Raw genomic sequence first — 21,076 nt, forward strand, 5'->3', positions numbered from 1 at the left:
TGAGTGATGACATTGGTATTTTGGCAGGGGTTGTATGAATCTCTAGACTGCTTTGGGCAGTACGGTCATTTTAATGTTACAAGTTTCTTCCATCCGTGAGCATGGGATGATTGTCCATTTCTTTCTGTCTTATTAAAGTTTTCATCAGTGTTTTTGTAGTTTTTTTTGTAGAAACCTTCCATCTCCTTGGTCAAATTTATTCTGTGGCATATCTTTTTTCATTTTGTTGCTACTGTAAATGGGATTGTTTTCTTAATTTCCTTCCCAACTAGACCATTATTGGGTCGGGGTGGCATGGGCTGGATGGAGCCTGTCTTCCCACACCTGGGACATGACCTCCAAGGACCAGCTGTCAGTCATGGTGATGGGCCGCTGGGATTGGAAGAAAGCTTGCTCTCCTTCTCTGAGGCTGGAGCAGCGTGGGGCCAAAGACCATGGCGAGGTTGTGCAGGGACTTTTATTGACTGCCTTTTTCTTACCACCGTGTTGAGGACCAAAGCAGAGGGTGCTGTTTCCACACCACCACCAGGAAAGAGGCAGAGGGGCTGGGCCGTGCTGGAGTCCTCAGGGAAGGAGTGACCTTGACCCTGGCTGTGCTGCAAGCTGATTCCGGCCCTGGTACTTGTGGGTCTCAGTGGCCCAGGATGAGGGGTTAGCTCTGGGCTGGTGGGGAGGTCTCCTCCACATTTGGGGAGTGATGGAGTTGTGGGGTTCAAGTGCACTGCTGGCCATGGCCAAAGCTCTGAGCTCTTTGTGAACCCACAGTGCAGAGGGGGGAGCGGGGCAAAGAGGAGAGGCTGGGGCAGGGGTGACAGTGGCGCTGGTCCCCAGAGGCAGTGAGGGACTGCAGATGGGTTGGGGTAAAAGGTCCTCGGTGCTGGGGGTCTGATGTGAGAAGAGGGGCACCCTGTGGCCTGGGTTTTTGTAGCCCTCCCTGGGCAGCCATGAGAGAGCTGGGCTACCTTTCCAGGTGGTCCAGAAGGAAAAGGAAGGTGAGCAGGTTGGCCTCTAGCTGGGACAAGGGCAGGTTAAGCATGGAGTTCTCCTTTGCAGTGGGGTCTGAAATTACTGCAGAAGGTGGTGGGTTACTCCTCATGGTCACAACGAGCTGGAGACCTCTCCTGAGGTGGTGACATGGAGCACCCGGGACACGTGTTCGTGAATACTCCAGGCTTGTCATCATCCTCACTCCCACAGCGCTAGCCCCCAGTGAGGACCCTGTGAAGGGCACCAGTGTGGGGTATGACCCACCTGAATGCCTTTTCTCTACCTCACAGGGGTCAGCAGCACCTAGAGAACAGTACCAGGAGGTGGCATGAGAGCAGTGGTTCATGGGCAGAGCTGCTGGTGGGAAACTGTGGCTGCCACCCCCTCCCCAGGGCAGCCCAAGTAGTGGAGGCTCAGTATAAAATGACAAAGGGGAGTGAGGGACACAAGGAGGTGGGAGGTGGGTGGCCCCAGCCCCACACAGTAAGCAGAGACCCTCTCTTCACCCTAGACTCCACAGGGGCACCTCAGGCTGGTAGACCAGGTCCTCTGTGTGTGGCCCCGGGAGGCAGACCGGCCCTAAGGGTCATGTAGAGGATACAGGGGCCACACACGCCAGTGCCCTGCTTAGACATCAGCCTCCAGGTTGACTCAGGGTCAGGCCAGGTTTGATCATGTGCTTGACTGGGCCAGGACCCGTGGCTAGAGCACCTGGGGACCCTCGTTCAGCCCTGGTCTGCAGGAAAGGGGACAGCAGACTTTAGGACCTCACAACACAGCAATGCTGACCATTTTACTCTCTTGGTCTCCTCGAAGAATAGGACAAGGAGTCCTCTGGGGACAGACAAGAACTTAAACAACAGCCTTGGTTCCGGCCCCTGCTTTCTGAGCTTGGTTAAAACACTGACCATGGTAGAAAGGGCACAGCTTGGGTTCCCACACCTCACTTTTCACAGCCCCCAATGGCAGCAGTGCACATGGAGGAGATGCCTCCTATGATGCCAAGGCCTCCAGTGCTCACCGATGCCCTCAGCAAATTTGGGTATAACTCATCGGTGAAGAGGGGCTCGGGCAGTTCACAAAAGTAGAACTTCAGCGTGTCTGTGATGGCGTGTATGTCCATCTCACTCATCATCATCAACACGTCCCTGTTATCTGGAAAGAACATGGAAGTGCTGCGGCCTCCTTGAGAATCCCGAGTGGGTTTCCCACCATCCCTGCCTTGGCTAAAGCACCGTCCCTGCAATGCTGACCACTGTGCGGGTCCCTCCCTGGCTTTGAGCAGTTCGCCTTACTCCTCCCAAGAGCTGTGCATGGTTCTGTGTCTGTGTAGAGGTGATGGAGGGGTGTGTGCATCCCCATATTTCTCCCCTACTTGGCCCAATGTGATGGCCAGGAGGAGGCCAGTGCAGCAGGACTCAGAGCCTGCATGGGAATCGGGTGGCTCTGCCCTGTATACAGCAACCACCCCTGTACCAGTCTTCTGGCAGCAGGAAGGCTGAGGGAGAATCCGATGGGTTTCAGTGTTTGAACCGGTGTCTTCCTTTGGATCCAGTTGACCACTGGAGCTGACCTCCCCACCACAGGCCAGGTCCATGCTGGGCCCCCAGAGGGAACTGAAACTACCGCATGGCCCAGCCAGGGCTGCTGGGCATTCTAGGGGTCTTGGTCTGGGTGGGTGGTGTGTGCCCCAAAGAAAGGTCTGCAGGCACAAAGTCCTGTTGCTTTGAAGTTGCTGGACAAAGACACTCTGGGTTCTCAGTGCCCTCCCCTGGCATTTGGGACAGGTCCAGGTCCTTCATACCCCATGAGGGTTGGTGAGATGGAGGTGGAGATGGTGCAGCCCTGGCCTGAGCTGGGTCCCATCAGTGCCCTCTGCCCACCGCATCCTCACACAGGGCAGTGGACAGAATGCACTGGGTCCTGGGCTTCCACACCTCCTGTCTACCTTCAAGGGAGGAAGGCCAAGGCCCCATGGCAGCCCCTCATCCACACAGCAAGTGGCATGGGTGGGTAGGATGGTTCAAACACTGGCTTCTACAGAAGCTCCTTCTACAACTCTTGTCTTCTCTTTCTTAAAAATAATAAAACAGTAAATGAAGAAAAGACACAGTGAAGAATGTAACGTGACCCGGCCATGGAGCACTGTGAGATCTCATCGAGGACACAGACGCCGATACCTCCATCCTGACCCGATCCGGCTGGTGACAAAGGCAGCCTTCAGTGCCTGGATGTCCGTGGCCACTCCAGACACGCAGTAGATGCCCACCTCCTTCATGCCGTGATGCTTGATCTACTCCACACATTGGTGCAAGGTAAAGGGCACCTTGGACCTCTGTCTCCTGTGGGAAAAGGAAATGTTCTCAGTGTCCTGACAGCCCTACTTGGGCCACAGCACAGAAGACCTGCCCCTTATCTGCACACCCGGAGCGGGGCTGAAGTGGGTGATGAAGGTGCCCAGGTCAGGGGCTGTACACAGGGCCTTGTGCATGCCCGCCCTCCCTCTGCAAGCTCAGTCCTCATTGCATGTACTTTCTCAGGACTTTTCTAAGAGGCTGAAGCATCCATACCCCTGCGAGTCACACATGGTCATTGGGGGAAGCTCAGGAGGGTTGTCTAAGTCAAGTCAGCACAGGAAGGGCATCTGAAAGATTCCAGGCCTGGAGTTAGCAGCCTCTGCTCCCAGCTGGGAGATCAGACACAATGTTGGTCCTGCCACCCACGTTCTGTGCAAGAGGAGATTCCCTGACCACTGACATGGACCCAGGCCTTAATACATATCCGACGAATGAATGAAGTGGTGTCTCAGCACCAAGTCCTGCTCCAAGTCCTGCGAAGCTAAGTGCTTTTCTCCTCTGACTCTTGGCAATGAACAATTTCAATACCCCACACAGGACACTAGAGTAAGAACACTTCAAAGTTAGAAGGCAGTGCTGTGCTGAGACCTTAACTTTAGTTCTGTTTTGCCACTGGACTTAGGAGCACATCGAAGCTGCTTCTCAAGCCACCCTTATTAGCAGTGCTTATGTGGGGGAGCTGCTGAGGGAGTCCTCACTGCGCATGCCCAGAATTCTCCCAGAGTGCTCTGCAAGTGGCTGCTGTACAGTCACGGGAGGGGAGTGGGGTTCAGACATAGAAAGGATTCCAAGGTATGACGGATGGCGGCCTGGCCCACATGACCAGGAAGTTCAGGGGCCCAGCCGGATTCCATCCTGGGGAAGCAAAGAATTCTCAGAAGATGTGGTCTGTGTCTGCAAGAACTGCTCTCAAACCAACAAACTGGCTTCTCTTGGCAACTAACTCATGACAAAGGGGCAGGGGTTATGACCATTCAACAGGAACCTGGGACCATGACAAATTCCAGGTGAGGGCAGAAAACCCTGCACTTGGGCAGCTCCTGGAACCAGATTACTGCTTCCAAGCAAGACGACAAGAACATTCCTGACCTGGTTTTGAGTAAACACAGGAGGTAGCTAAACAGTTCCCTGGGGTCTGACTTCACTGTGCAGAGACCACGCACAGAGAGGAGAGACCCACAATGCTCTTTCCTGCAGAAATAGATGAAGGCACAGGCACCCTCGCTGCATGAGCCGAAGCCTCTTCCCTCTCACTTGGCGACCACAGCAATCTTGACTCCGAAGATCCCTGTCTGTTTCCGGGATGACATTGTCTTCAAGCTGATCTCCCTGCTGGTGAACTTGACCGAGAGCTTTACTTCAATGACAGTGGAGAGAAGGGGCACAGTCCTCTAATCCTCCTGGTCCTCAAATCCAGGTTCCCAAGGCCCTCTGGGGGGTCTCATCAAATATTTCAAACCCCAAGGCATGCAGAGGTCTCAGCCTCAGGTGGGGCCAGCCCTCGGGGAAGCCCCTAGTCTGCTTCAGCAAGGCCAGGATTGTTGAAGATGGTGTCAAGGACTGGCTTCTGCAGAGCCACCTCCTAAAATCCCCATTGCTTCTCTTGCTTGCTTCTTCTTCTTCTTCTTTTTTTTTTTTAAGATAAAGGATCTTGCAGTGTTGCCCAGGCTGAACTCAATCTTTTGGGCTCCAGTGATTCTCCTGACTCAGCCTCCAAAGTAGCTGAAACTATAGGTGCACTGTACCGGGCTATCTCTTTCTTAGTAACAATTAAAATTAAATAGGAAAGACAGAAAAATATAAGAAAAAGCCAAGAATTATCAGCTATTAACATTTCACCATACATACAGGCCTTTTTGAATGTGTCATGCTTTAAATGGCTACACATTTCCAGGGTACCTAAAGACAAGGCAACGTTCTCCATTTCTTCAGCCAGCCCCCAGGTCCTCAAGTGGAAGCCCCACCTGTCCTGGTGGTGCCATCAGACCTCCCTGAGAGGAGGGATGCTCAGGGCCTGACTGGTACCTGCATCCCAGCCAGTGAATGAAGATTCCTGCGCACGGCTATTCTGCTCTTTGGGGCCCTCCCTCCTCCAGCCAGGCTCCCTTTCAGATGCTGGCATAGGCTTAGTTAGCCACTTCTTAGTGGTTTGAAATGAACACAGACCACCTTATCCTTCTGGGGAAAGTCAGGGCCGGGAGAGTCCCATAGACATGTACCCCATTCATGATGATGATGGTGCGTTACCAGTATCTGTCCTGCAGGGCCTGTGGGTCCAGCTGAAAGTGCCAGTCATGATTGGCAGAGGCCCTGGGGTCTGTGCAGAGGCCCCACGGGGAAGCAGCCCATACCCGACACTTCTCTAGCTCTTAGTCAGAGGCAGAGTCCTAACTGCAGCCAGCACCTCCATCCAGAGGCCAAGAGAGGTGGAGTAAGAAGGGGACCTGCCAGACACCTGTGGAATCCAGGGCCCCACTATTCCCAGAACCCTGATGCCTGGGGCCTCCACCCACTCCTTCCTCTGCCCCTCCCAGTTGCTAGCTGAGGTTCAGGCTAGCAGGCATTCTCCAGCCCACTCCCATTACCACGGGTGCTATGTGGAGCTCGGTGAAAGGCGAGTTGTTCAGCAGCAACTTCAGTAGCAACTCCTGGGGGACTGGCACCCACGGCTGCTGTCTGGGAAACTGTGTTCTCCTCCTGCACAATGAACAGCTTGTGGCAGGAGGAGCCTGCAGGCCATGCCAGTTCCATGGTTGAGTATCAGGCCTAGAAGGACCCAGAGCCAAGCACTAAATCAAGCAGCTGGTGAGGGGACCAGGAGGAAGCCCCTCTGTGATGCCTTTAACTGATACCCCACAAAGCACTGTCCAGGCAGCTAGCCTGCAGAAACTTGTCCTTTAGTGTCACCTGAACACAGTATTTGCTGGTAGGAAACACCCTGACCATCACGCCCAAGCCACATGTCCCACGTCCATGAAGGCTCTGTTTCCCACTTTATGGGGAGCACAAGCTCTATGTCAGCAGTTCCTGGTTATACTGAGACCACGGGCTGGGCCGGGCGAATGAGCAGCACCTGGGGTGGGGGAGGGATCTTGTTAAAAAATACACCTTTGCAGACTCTACCTGAAGAGAACTGGATTTATAATCTGGGTGGGACCTGGTATTTGCACAACTAGAAACGCCAGGTGGTTCTGGAGTGAAGCAAGGGATGGAACACCTGGCGTTCTGACCTGCCAGGAAGCCACCGTCTGACTCCATACAAGGCCACTGCATCTGGGCGTGTGTTTCCATCCCTTGCTTCAGGAGTGCTTCATTTCAGCCATAACGCAAGCTGCCTAAGAGCAGGGATCACACCTCATTATGTCTGCACACATTCACGTGTGTGCACATACACATACACACATATGACAGTGCTGAGCACAGCACCAGGCTGGCAGGGGAGCTGAGGATGGGCATCATATCCACTGCAAGGGACCCTAGAGGCCACAGCCACCTGGGCCTTCTGCAGGTGAAGTGGCTAGAAAATGAGGAGAAGCTCTGGAGCAGGTCAAGGAGCCCAGCCAGATGCTCATACTTCACAGGTTTGTGCACCTGGGCCTCCCTCCCTGCACCTGCTCAGCACGAAGGCTCACCACAGGCACATCTGGGGGGTGACCCCTCCTCACCTCTTCTTCTAGGTCCTACTGGTTAACGTTTTTCAATTATCTGAAATGTGCATCCAGATTTGCACAGTAAAGCACAGGGTGGCAGGACGTCCCCCTCCAGGGGTTATGTGGTCACAGGCTCTCATTCTGCATCTGACCCTGAAGATTTTCAGAGGTCACACTCCAGACCTCGGGGACCCCACCCTGAGAAGCAGCCTCTGTAAGCAGGGACCTGTCAGTCACAAGCCACATACAAAAAGGAATCTCTCAAGTGGCGCTTTCCCCAAGAGTGAGCCCTAAGCAGAGGCAGGAGAGGATAACATGAGAAATGGGGAAAGAGTGCCCTTTCTCTGAAAAGTAAGAGTTTAATACCACTGCTGGGAGCTTTAAAAAATTAAAACCATGCCTGTTATGTCAGCACTTTGGGAGGCCTAGTCAGGAGGATCACTAGAGCCTATGAGTTTGAGAACATCCTGGGCAATATAGTGAGATATTGTCTCAGTTTAAAAACTTTTTTTTTCAAAAAATTAGCCAAGCACGGTGGCATGTGCCTGTAGTCCCAGCTACTTGGGAAGCTGAGGTGGGAGCACTGCTTGATCCTGGAAGGTGGAGGCTGCTGTGAGCCAAGATGGTGCCATTGCACTCCAGCCTGGGCAACAGAGTGAGAGACCCTGGCTTTAATTAACTAAATAGCTACCTGGAAACACAGAAACATTTTAAGCAAGAGACATTCTTCCCTTTTCCTCAAAGAACAGCCATCACTGGGCCACTCTTCCCTTGAAAACCCAGAATTGGCAGAAGCAGCCAACAAGCAACTCAGTCCAGGTAAGCCAAGAGTGAGAAAGGGAAGCTGTCCAGACATCAGGCAGCTGCCCCTCCAAGCCCACCTGGAACCAGAGCCCACGTGCTAGCCTATTAATGAAATAATAATGAAAACTACTCATATCTAACAAGAGAATTAGACATCCAGATACAGGATAAAAATATCCCCAAAGAATGCAATGCAAAGGGTCTTTGCCATGGCAAACTATAGTCAGACTATCTAAAGTCCCTGTGAAAATGCAAATGTTAAAACCACCAAAAGAAAAGCATCTAGTCACCTGTAAAGCAAACTCCATCAGATGAAGAGAGAATTTCTCAGTCAAAACCTTATTGATGAGAAGAAAATATAATGATACATTAAAGCACTGAGAAAAGTTAGTCAAGAATGGTATTTCCAGCAAGGTTACCCTTTCCATAAATGAAGGAGAAACAAAGTCTTTCCCTGAAAAGCAAATACTGAGGGAATTCACCATGACTGAATCGGCCTTACAGAAAGTGCTCAAGGTAGTCCAAGACGTGGAATTGGAACTTAAGAGTGGTGATTTAGCATAAGTGCAGGAAAAGATTTTTAAGTAGCAAAGTATTCAAGAAGTGTCCTGGCTGCTTGTAACAGCCTAACTGAGAAGTGGGAGCAAAGAAATAACTTAAATATCAAATTTCTATTTAAACAGGATGCAGAGCATCAAAGTTTGGAAAAATTTCAGCCTGACCATGTGGCAGAGAAAGAAAAAGCTTTTTTTCTTTCTTTCTTTTTTTTTTTTTGAGAGAGAAACTCAAGCAGGCTGTGGAGCAATAACTTGCTGAGGAGATTTCTGTAACTAAAAAGGAGCCAAATGCTGATAGCAAAGACAGTGGCGAAAAGGCCTTGAAGGCATGTTAGAAAACTCAGAAGCAGCTCTCCCATCACAGGCCCTGAGGCCTAGAAGGAATGTAGTCTCCTGGACCAGACTAATGGCCCCACTGCCCTGTGCAGCCTTGGGTCACTGCTCCCCCCATGCTGGCAGCTCTGGCTCCAGCCTCAGCACAAATGGTCCCAGATGTAGGTAGAGCCTCCACTACTCTGGAGGCTGCAAGCCTCAAGCCTTGGTGCTTTCCACTTGGTGTTTAGCCTGCAGTGCACAGAGTGCAAGTGTGACGCAGGCTTGGAAGCCACTGCCTAGATTTCAGGGAATGTGTGGGAAAGCCTGAGTGTCCAGGTAGGAGCCTGCTGCAGGGGCAGAGCCATCTCTTAAATTTTCTTTTAAATGTACTGGTGAGGTCAATGATATTCATAGATTTTTATAATGTTGACCAACAGAGAACCTCTACTAGGGCAGACTGGGGAGGAAATGTGGGCTTGGAATCCCCACGCAGAGCCCCAGTGGGGCACTGTCTAGTGGTGCTATAGGAAGGGGGCCACCATCCTCTAGACCCCAGATTGGTAAAGCCACTGACAGCTTGCACTCACCCTGCACCTGGAAAACCTGCAGTCACTCAACAACCTGTGAGAAACACCTAGGAAGCTGAACTCTGCCAAGTAAGAGGGGCAGAATCCAGAAAGACAGCCCGCCCTCCCTCTTGAGCTGAGGGGGTCTGGAGAGGTCCCACTGCTTGCTGTAAAAAAGGAGAGGCAGCTCAGGTTTGCATGTGGCCCTGACCAGCTAGCCAGAATGTTCCAGCCTGGTCTTTTCATTCCACTTCCATTCTCAGGGCCTTCCACTCCCACAAACACCCTCTCTACCCCCGAGTTGGAGGCAGCTTTCCTGGCTGATGCTCCACGCCTTTCTCTGCCCCTTCAGGTGTCTGATCTCACCCAAACCTTGCCTCTCAATGGGTGGTATGTTTATCACTAATTCTGTCTTCTGGAGACATCAAAGTCCCCTGACTCCTCCTTCCTGGGTCTCCACCCCTCCTCCTGGGCCTGTGTGCACCATCGGACTGCTCTGCTCTTCTGCCCATTGTGCACCTGCTGCCAGCCTTCTGTTTCTTTTTTATTTTTTTTGACACAGGTTGTCACTCTGTTGCCTGGGCTGAAGTGCAGTGGTGTGATCTCAGCTCAATTCAACTTCTGCCCCCCGACCCTGGGTTCAAGTGATTCTCGTGTCTCGGCCTCCCAAGTAGCTGGGATTACAGGTGCAAACCACTATGCCTGGCTAATCCTTGTATTTTTAATAGAGACAAGGTTTCGCCATGTTGACCAGGTTGGCCTCAAACTCCTTGACCTCAAGCAGTCTGCCTGCCTCGGCCTTCCAAAGTGCTGGGATTACAGGTGTGAGCCACTGTGCCCAGACTAATTGTTTCATAATATGCCTGTAGACTCCTTTAGATGTTTTTGTGAGATCCTTCATGTCCCTAATAATGAGAGCTTTGTTTCTTGGTTTCTGATCTCCATGGTTTTGTTTTCCTCGTTCATTGCTCTGGCAAGGGCACCCTCCCCACAGTGATGAACAGAGTGGTGAGTGGGCTCCTGACGTTATGGGGGATGCCTCCAGTATCTTCCAATTGTTATTTATGTCAACTGTAGGTTTTCCGTTGATGTCTTTATTTGGTTAAAGTTTCCCCTGGTCCTAGTCTGTTCAAAGGTTTCTTTCTCTTTCTTTCTAATCATTAATGAATGTGACATTTATCAAAATTCTTTTGTACATTCATTTCTGAGAAAAATAATATTTTTCCCTTAAATGTACTGGTGAGGTCAATGCCATTCATAGATTTTTAGAATGTTAAACCGTCCTTGCATTCTTAAGATAAGCCCAACCTGGCTATGATTTTTATACTGCAATGCAAATTATCTAATGGTGATAGGATAATTCAGTCTTTCTACATCTTAAATCAATTTGTTTTGAGACAGAGTCTCATTCTCTCACCTGGGCTGGAGTGCAGTGGCACCATCTCTGCTCACTTCAACCTCTGCCTCCCAGGCTAAAGTGATTCTCCTGCCTCAGCCACCAGCTGCACATCTCAATGGTAAATTGTGTGTTTTGCATATTCTGCCACATTAAAACAACAAGACCAGCTGGACACAGTGGCCCACATCTGTAATCCCATCCCAGCACTTTGGGGGGCTGAGGCAAGCAGATCACCTGAGATCAGGAGTTTGAGACCAGCTTGACCAACATGATGAAACGCTGTCTTCACTAAAAATATAAAAATTAGCCGGGCGTTGTGGTGCCCGACTGTAATCCCAGCTACCCAGGAGGTGGAGGCAGGAGAATCCCTTAAACCCAGGAGACAGAGGTTGCAATGAGCTATTTACTAATTTGAACTCAGATGGGTTTATGCATTAGTCCATATCTACTGCTATAACAAGATGGCAGACTGGGTAATGATAAAGAGCAGAAATTAGTTTCTCAACGTTCTGCAGGCTAGGAAGTTTAAGATTAAGGTATCAACACATTCAGTGTCTGGTGAAACCTGCTCTCTGCTTGCAAGATGACTCCTTGTTTCTGTGGTGGAACAGGGGCTTTAAAATTCTAAGTAAAAATAGAAACCTAGAATCCTATATTCAGTCAGGTAATCATTTAAGTGTGAATATCACATAACACATCTGCCCACATGACAAATCTTGAAAGATTTTGCTTCTTATATGCTGAAGCTATGCTACCATGTGTTTCACAGAAGAAAAAAAGCAAGGAAGAGGAATACAGTAACTCAGGATATGCATTTTCCTACTTAAAAGGGAGAAATGGGAATTTCAGAGACAAAAGCCAATTTTCTGACTTTTGAGAGTGAGGAAAGTTATACTAAGAGGGATTTTGCAGGTCCCTTGGAAGTTGAAGGAAGACTTAGATGTTTTTAAAACAAAGCAAATAATCGAGAAAATGGATAATTACTCACTTTGTGGTTGGGCATGGGAGGTTTTCTAGGAAAGAAATTTAAATGTAATTAACATATAAATTCAGGTACAGAGTAGTATTGACCTTGGTGACTGTAGGATACAATTATGAACACAAAGCAAAGAAAAGCTCATTCTAAAAAATGAAAAATAGTTCACTATCAAAGAGATATCAGCAGTTGGAGCTGTCATTTGACTTTCAAGCAGGGCTAACTAGGAGGTAGCAGAACCATGCCTATCACTCACCACTCAGGTCTCCATATTGGAATCAACTCTAGAACAGTGAGCTTGTTATGGAAGTCAGGTGAGGACTGAAGAACTGGAGGTGGGAGACTTCTTTCTCCTCTCTAGGTGTCTACTCCTCTGTTGTGTCCAAGGAGAGAGATGCTTAGAGATTCACTCCATAGACCTGAGACACATGGCAGCTGGGTGTGCCCAGTGCAAGTGAATTGAGAGAGAGAGACAGAGAGAGAGAGAGAGAGAGAGAGAGAGAGAGAGACAGGGAGACAAAGAGAAGGCAGGAACTGAACAACAAAAGATGAAGCCATAGTTTCTTTTATAACTTAATCTCAGTGGTAACATATCATCATTTCTGCCATATTTTATTGGTCACACAAACCAATCTGATATAATGTGGTGGGGACTACATAAGAGTGTTAATATTAGTGTGAATATTGTATTAGGCTATTTCAGAGTACAATGGTTTGATAAATAATTAATACAGGTTTAGGAGAATAAGGGGTTCTGTGTATTCAAAGAATGCTTTAATGTGGTAAGATTTGAGTATATTTGAATAAAATGCAAACACATGCTTGATAAAGTTAGGAACAAACTTGCTATGTTGAAAGAATGTTAAGAAGGCCAGCCATAGTGTCCAAAGAAATCAAGATTCAGTGCAATCCTCATCAAAATACCAATGTCATTTTTTACAGAATTAGAAAAAAAAAATCCAAAATTACTTGTAGAGCAAAAAAAAAAAAAAAAAAAAGGAACCCAGAGACTCAAAGCAAAATGAACAAAATGGGAAGTGTCGCATTGCCTGAATTCAAATCATACAAGACTACAGTAATGAAGAGAGGATATGACTGGTATAGAAACAGGCATAAAAGTCAATGGAATGGAATAAAATATCTGGAAATAAAGTGATGTATTTTCAGGCAATTGATCTTTGACAAAGCAGGCAAGAACACACACTTGGGAAATATCACTCTTTTCAATGAATGGTGCTGGGAAAATTGAATTGCCATATACAGAAGGATGAAGCTGGATCTCTATCTCTCACGTCTCTCATACAGAAAAATAACTCAGGATGGATTAAAGACTTAAATGTAAAATGTGGACATAAAATAATACAAGAGAAATTCTTCTGGACATTGGCTTAGAAAAGAACTTATGACTAAGACATCAAAAGCTCAGGCAACAAAAAGCAAATTGGACAAATGGCACTTAATTTATCTAAAACACTCTACACAGCAAAATAAATCATCAACACAGTCAACAGATGACCTGCAAAGAGAAAATATTTGTAAACTATGCATCCGACAGGGAACTAATATGCAGGGTATACAAGAAACTCAAGCTACTCATCGACAACAAAATAATTCAATTAAAAACAGACATAGGACATGAATAGATGTGTTTCAAAAGAAGACATACAAATGGCCAAAAGTAACTAAAAATATGTTCATCAAAGTAATACAAATGAAAACCGCATCCCATTTGACAATCATGCCAGGAATCTGGCCAGGGATCTGGCAACATGGCCAAATAGGAACAACTCCAATCTGCAGCTCACAGCAAGAGCAACACAAAAGGCAGGTAATTTCGGCATTTCCAACTGAAGTTCCTCATTCATCTCATTGGGACTGGTTAGACAGTGAATGTAGCACACGGAAGGCGAGCAGAAACAGGGTGGGGCATCACCTTACCAAGAAGTGCAAGAGGCTGGGGAACTCTCTCCCCTAGCCAAGGGAAGCCGTGAGGGACGATGCCGTGAAGGACTGTCCCTCGTGCCCATACACTACACTTTTTCCCCGGTTTCTACCACCTGCAGACCAGGAGATTTCCTTAAGTGCCAACAGCACCAGGGCCCTAGGATTCAAACACAAAACTGGGCCGCTCTTTGGGCAGACACTGAGCTTGCTGTAGGATTTTTTTTTTCATACCCCAGTTGTGCCTGCAACTCCAATGAGAGAGAACTATTCACTCCCCTGGAAAGGGGGTTGAAGCCAAGGAGCCGAGTGGTCTTGCTCAGCGGGTCCCATCCCAGCCCAGCAAGCTAAGATCCACTGGCTTGAAATTCTCACTGCCAGCACAGCAGTCTGAAGTCAACCTGGGACACTCAACTTGTTGGCAGGAAAGGTGTCCACCATTACTGAGTCTTGAGTAGGCTGTTTTCCCCTCACAGTGTAAATGAAGCCGCTGTGAAATTCAGACTGGGTGGAACCCACCACAGCACAGCAAAGGCTCTGTGGCCAGACTGTCTCTCTAGATTCCTCCTCACTGGGCAAGTCATCTTTGAAATAAAGGCAGCAACCTCAGTCAGGGGCTTATAGACAAAACTTTCATCTCCCTGGGACAGAGCACCTGGGGGAAGGGGCAACTGTGGGTGCAGCTTCAGAAGACTTAAACATTCCTGCCTGCCGGCTCTGAAAAGAGCAGCATATCTCCCAGCACAGCACTGGAGCTCTGCTAAGGGACAGACTGCCTCCTCAAGTGGGTCCATGACCCCCATGCATCCTGAATGGGAGAAAAGTCACAGCACAGGTCAACAGACACTTCATACAGGAGAGCTCCAGTTGGCATCTGGCAGGTGCCCCTCTGGGATGAAGCTTCCAGAGGAAGGAGCAAGCAGCAACATTTGCTGTTTTGCAGTCTCCACTGGTGATACTCAGACAAATAGAGTCTGGAGTCCACCTCTGGCAAATTTCAGCAGACCTGCAGACGAGGGGCTTAACTTTAAAAGGAAAACTAACAAACAGAAAGCAATAACAACAAAATCAATAAAAAGGACACCCACACAAACACCCCATCCAAAGGTCATCGGCATCAAAGATCAAAGGTAGATAAATCCACAAAGATGAGAAAAAAGCAGCACAAGAATGCTGAAAATCCCCAAAACCAGAATACCTCCTCTCCGCCAAAGGATCACAACTCCTTGCCAGGAAGGGCACAAAACTGGACGAAGAAAGAGTTTGATGAATTGACAGAAGTAGGCTTCAAAAGGTGGGTAATAACAAACTCCTCCAAGCTAAAGGAGCATGTTCTTAACAAATGCAAGGAAGCTAAGAATCTTGACAAAAGGTTAAAGGAATTGCTAACTAGAATAACCAGTTTAGAGAAGAAAATAAATGACTTGATGGAGTTGAAAAACACAGCATGAGAACTTCATGAAGCATACACAAGTATTAATAGCCAAATAGCAGAAGAAACGATATCAGAGATTAAAGACCAAATTAATGAAACAAAACTGAAGACACGATTAGAGAAAAAAGAATGAAAAGGAATATACAAAGCCTCCAAGAAATATGGGACTATGTGAAAAGACCAAACCTATGATTGATTGGTGTACCTGAAAGTGATGGAGAGGATGGAACCAAGTTGGAAAACACACTTCAGGATATTATCCAAGAGAACTTCCCCAACCTAGCAAGACAAGCCAACACTCAAATTCAGGAAGTACAGAGAACTCCACTAAGGTACTCCTCAAGAAGAGCAACCCCAAGACATATAATCATCAATTCACCAAGTCTGAAACTAAGGAAAAAATGTTAAAGGCATCCAGAGGGAATGGTCAGGTACCTACAAAGGGAAGCCCATCAGACTAACGGCGGATCTCTCTGCAGAAACCCTACTAACCAGGAGACAGTAGGGGCCGATATTCAACATTCTTAAAGAAAAAAATTTTCAACTCAGAAATTCTTTTTTTTAAATTTTTTATATTTATTTTTTATTTTGAGACAGAGTCTCGCTCTGTCGCCCAGGCTAAAGTGCAGTGGTGTGATCTCAGCTCACTGTAACCTCTGTCTCCCAGGTTCAAGTGATTCCCCTGCTTCAGCCTCCCAAGTAGTTGGGATTATAGTTGCCCGCCACCATGCCCAGCTAATATTTTGTAGTTTTTTAGTAGAAACAGGGTTTCACTGTGTTGGCTAGGCTGGTCTCAAACTCCTGACCTCAGGTGATCCACATACTTTCGCCTTCCAAAGTGCTAGGATTATAGGCATGAGCCAACATGCCCGGCCCCAACCCAGAATTTTATCTCCAGTCAAACTAAGCTTCGTAAGTGAAGGAGAATTAAAATCCTTTACAGGTCCGCCCTCCCGGAGCTCCGGGCGCTACGCGCCGGCCCGGCCCGGGGCAGGACGGACATGGGCGCCAAGCAGAGCGGCCCGGCCGCCGCTAATGGCCGCACGCGCGCGTACTCGGGCTCGGATCTGCCTTCCAGCAGCAGCGGAGGGGCCAATGGGACCACCGCCGCGGGGAGGTTCCCGGCTCAGGTGCCTGTCACGCACCAGCCCGCCTCGGGCGGCGCCGCAGCGGCCTCGGCGGCCCCGGCAGCCCCGGCCCCTCGCAGCCGCTCCCTTGGCGGGGCCGTGGGGAGCGTGGCGTCGGGGGCCCGCGCGGCGCAGTCCTCCTTCAGCATCCCGAACAGCAGCAGCGGCCCGTACGGCTCGCAGGACTCGGTGCACAGCAGCCCCGAGGACGGTGGCGGCGGCGGCGGCAGGGATTGGCCGGCCAGTGGGAGCCCCGGCGGCCGCGTCTGGTGATCGGCTCCTTACCAGCTCACCTCTCGCCGCACATGTTTGGAGGATTTAAGTGCCCCGTATGCTCAAAATTTGTACCCTCAGATGAAATGGATTTGCATCTTGTAATGTGTTTAACAAAGCCAAGAATAACCTATAACGAAGATGTACTGAGTAAAGATGCTGGGGAATGTACAATATGCCTTGAAGAACTGCAGCAGGGAGATACTATAGAAAGACTGCCTTGTCTATGCATATATCATAAAGGCTGCATAGATGAATGGTTTGAAGTAAATAGATCTTGCCCTGAGCACCCTTCAGATTAAGCATCAACTTCCTGTTTTATAGGTTTTCTTGTCTTTACAAGATGCTTGAAAAACCAAGAGAATATGAAGATATTGTCTCTGGAGAAACAAAAACGCAGGCATACTCAGCCAGAAATCTGAGTTTTGTGAGGACTTGGTAATACAGAGATGGACAATTGTACTGGGGAAAGACAAGAATCCCACTGAAGAGAGGACAGTGACCACAGAACTCAGTGTACCAAACATGCATATAAAGGACACACAGGGATTTTGAAAATGCTGCACATCCCTTAATAGTCATCTACGTAGGTAATACTGATAAACATTTTGTATTCAGACGCCAAAGTTAACTGATTTAAAAGTCGATTTACTTTTTATTAAGTTCTCCAGAGCGGCACAACTGTTATGTTTTGATTTGTTTTGTTGTTTAGTTTGGGATCTCTTTGTTTTCTCCAACGTAATGTTTCTGCATTCATCTGTTCTTAAATTGCAAAACATATAATTTACTTCTTATAAAGTCTTAAATGTGAAACCAAGAAATTTAATCAAGCAGTAAAAACATTCTCTGAATGTGTAGACTATGATTTCAAGTCCTTCCATTTTTTTCCCCCAAGAGTGGAAAATAGACTTCTACATAGGAAAGCTGTGTTAATATTTTTAAATTGAAGGTTTAATATCAGAATGCAGTCCAAAGAGTAAATCACATTATATAATTACATTTTAATTAAATATAGAATACTCTACTGAATTGCAGTTTGTTAAGTATACTTATCCTCTTAAATAAAACTGCTCAACAGTTAATCAGCAGTGAATCATCTTGCAGCTATGCAATTTAAAAAAAAAATACAGATTACCAATTTATTTTTATTTTTATTTTTATTTTTTTTTTAATTGCATTTTAGGTTTTGGGGTACATGTGAAAAACATGCAAGGTTGTTGCATAGGTGCATACGTGGCAGTATGATTTGCTGCCTCCCTCCCCTTCACCTATATCTGGCATTTCTCCCCATGCTATCCCTCCCCAACTCCCCACCCCCCCCGCTATCCCCCCTCCCCCCAACAGACCCCCGTGTATAGTGCTCCCCTCCCTGTGTCCATGTGTTCTCCTTGTTCAACACCCATCTATGAGTGAGAACATGTGGTGTTTGATTTTGTGTTCTTGTGTCAGTTTGCTGAGAATGATGTTTTCCAGGTTCATCCATGTCCCTACGAAGGATGTGAACTCCTCGTTTTTAATGGCTGCATAATATTCCATGGTGTATATGTGCCACATTTTTCCTGTCCAGTCTATCATCGATGGGCATTTGGGCTGGTTCCAGGTCTTTGCTATTGTAAACTGTGCTGCAGTGAACATTCGTGTGCATGTGTCCTTATAGTAGAACGATTTATAATCCTTTGGATATATGCCCAGTAATGGGATTGCTGGGTCAAATGGAATTTCTATTTCTAGGTCCTTGAGGAATCGCCACACTGTTTTCCACAGTGGTTGAACTAATTTACACTCCCACCAACAGTGTAAAAGTGTTCCCATTTCTCCGCATCCTCTCCAGCATCTGTTGTCTCCAGATTTTTTAATGATTGCCATTCTAACTGGCGTGAGATGGTATCTCAATGTAGTTTTGATTTGCATTTCTCTAATGATCAGTGATGATGAGCATTTTTTCATACGTTTGTTGGACTCATATATGTCTTCTTTTGTAAAGTGTCTGTTCATATCCTTCACCCACTTTTGAATGGGCTTGTTTGTTTTTTTCTTATAAATCTGTTTTAGTTCTTTGTAGATTCTGGATATTAGCCCTTTGTCAGATGGGTAGATTACAAAAATTTTTTCCTATTCTGTTGGTTGCTGATTTACTCTAATGATTGTTTGTTTTGCTGTGCAGAAGCTCTGGAGTTTAATTAGATCCAATTTGTCTATTTTGATTTTTGTTGCCAATGCTTCTGGTGTTTGAGTCATGAAGTCCTTGCCTATGCCTATGTCCTGAATAGTTTTGCCTAGGTTTTCTTCTAGGGTTTTTATGGTGTTAGGTCTTATGTTTAAATCTTTAATCCATCTGGAATTAATTTTAGTGTAAGGTGTCAGGAAGGGGTCCAGTTTCTGCTTTCAGCACATGGCTAGCCAGTTTTCCCAACACCATTTGTTAAACAGGGAATCCTTTTCCCATTGCTTATTTTTGTCAGGAACTTCAGGCCAATATCCATGATGAATATAGATGCAAAAATCTTCAGTAAAATACTGGCAAACCAATTGCAACAGCACATCAAAAAGCTTACTCATCACGATCAAGTAGGTTTCATCCTGGGGATGCAAGGCTGGTTCAACATATGCAAGTCTATAAACGTCATTCACCACATAAACAGAACTAAAGACAAAAACCACATGATTATCTCAATAGATGCAGAGAAGGCCTTTGACAAAATTCAACAGCTCTTTATGCTAAAAACTCTCAATAAATTAGGTATTGAAGGAACACATCTCAAAACAATAAAAGCTATTTATGACAAACCTACAGCCAATATCATACTGAATGGGCAAAAACTGGAAGCATTCCCTTTGAAATCCGGCACTAGACAAGGATGCCCTCTCTTACCACTCATATTCAATATAGTATTGTAAGTTCTAGCCAGAGCAATCAGGCAAGAAAAAGAAATAAAGGGTACTCAATTAGGAAAGGAAGAAGTCAAATTGTCTCTATTTGCAGACGACATGATTGTATATTTAGAAGACCCCATCGTCTCAGCCCAAAATCTCCTGAAACTGATAAGAACTTCAGTAAAGTCTCAGGATACAAAATCAATGTGCAAAAATTACAATCATTTCTATACACCAATAACAGACTTAAAGAAAGCCAAATCAAGAATAAACTTCCATTCACAATTGCTACAAAGAAAATAAAATACCTAGAAATACAACTAACAAAGGATGTAAAGGACCTTTTCAAGGAGAACTACGAAGCACTGCTCAATGAAACAAGAGAGGACACAGATGGAGAAACATTCCCTGCTCATGGTTAAGAAGAATCAGTATCATGAAAACGGCCATAGTGCCCTAAGTAATTTATAGATTCAATGCTATCCCCGTCAAGCTACCAATGACCTTCTTCACAGATCTGGAAAAAACCACCTTAAACTTCATATGGAACCAAAAGAGAGCCCTCACAGCCAAGTCAATTCTAAGTAAAAAGAACAAAGCTGGAGACATTATGCTACCTGACTTGAAATTATACTACAAGGCTACAGTAATCAAAACAGCATAGTACTGGTACCAAAACAGAGATATAGACCAATGGAACAGAACAGAGGCCTCGGAGGCAATGCCACACATCTACAACCATCTGATCTTTGGCAATTGCCATTCTAACTGGTGTGAGATGGTATCTCATTGTAATTTTGATTTGCATTTCTCTGATGACCAGTGATGATGAGCTGTTTTTCATATGTTTGTTAGCTGCTTAAATGTCTCCTTTTGAGAAGTGTCTGTTCATATTCTTCACCCACTTTTTGATGGGGTTGTTTGTGTCTTTTAAATTTGTTTAAGTTCTTTGCAGATTCTTGCTATTAGCCTTTGTAGATCTTTGTAGATTTTGATATTAGCAATCTACCCAGCTGACAAAGGGTAGATTGCAAAAATTTTCTTCCATTTAGTGAACCTACTGGCAGAAACTCTACAATCAGGGGCTTATATTCAGACATTTTTTTAAAAAAGAATGTCAAACCAAGAATTTCACATCCAGCCAAACTAAATTTCATAAGTGAAGTAGAAATAGGATCTTTTTCAGACAAACAAATGCTAAGGGATTTCACTACCACCAGACCTGCCTCACAAGAGGTCCTGAAGAGATTGCTAATCATAGAAAGGAAAGATTATTATTGCCCACAACAAAATCACACTTAAGTACATAGGCTAGTGTACTATAAAGTAACCACAGAAACCAGTCTGCATGATAATCAGCTAACAACATGATAAAAGGATCAAATCCCCACATAGTAATACTAACCTTGAATATTAACAGGCTAAATGCCCCAATTAAAAGGCACAGAGTGGCAAGTTGAATAAAGAAGCAAGACCTAATGGTATGCTGTCTTCAAGAGACACACTCACATGCAATGATACCAATAAGCTCTAATTTAAAAGATGGAGAAAAATCTACCAAGCAAATGGAAAATAGAAGCAGGGTTGCTATTCTAACTTCTTTGTGTGTGTGTATGTTTTGGTTGTTTGTTTTGAGTCAGGGTCTCACTCTGTTGCCCAGGCCATAGTGCAGTGGTGTGATCTCAGCTTTCTGCAACCTCCACCCCATTGTCTCAAGAAATCCTTGCAACTCAACCTTGCAGGTAGCTGGGACCACAGGTGTACAACACCATGACTGGCTAATTTTTGTATTTTTTTCTTGATAGAAAGGACATG

At 46.5% G+C, this 21,076-nt stretch overlaps 1 protein-coding gene and 1 pseudogene across 1 annotated transcript; one reads left to right on the forward strand and one right to left on the reverse strand.

The window, feature by feature from the left end:
- Positions 1 to 515: 515 nt before the first annotated feature.
- On the reverse strand, positions 516 to 3,478 carry LOC135275346 (uncharacterized; annotated as a pseudogene).
- Positions 3,479 to 15,988: 12,510 nt separating this feature from the next.
- On the forward strand, positions 15,989 to 17,057 carry LOC135275300 (E3 ubiquitin-protein ligase ZNRF2-like). Its single transcript, XM_064376772.1, is given in 2 exon segments — positions 15,989 to 16,370; positions 16,373 to 17,057. Coding segments are annotated over 2 exon segments (699 nt in total). The 3' UTR covers positions 16,690 to 17,057.
- The last annotated feature ends 4,019 nt before the right edge of the window (positions 17,058 to 21,076 follow it).

This window comes from Aotus nancymaae, unplaced genomic scaffold, assembly GCF_030222135.1.
Source record: "Aotus nancymaae isolate 86718 unplaced genomic scaffold, 86718_ANA_hifiasm-v0.15.2.pri h1tg000016l, whole genome shotgun sequence".
NCBI classification, from domain to species: Eukaryota; Metazoa; Chordata; class Mammalia; order Primates; family Aotidae; genus Aotus; species Aotus nancymaae.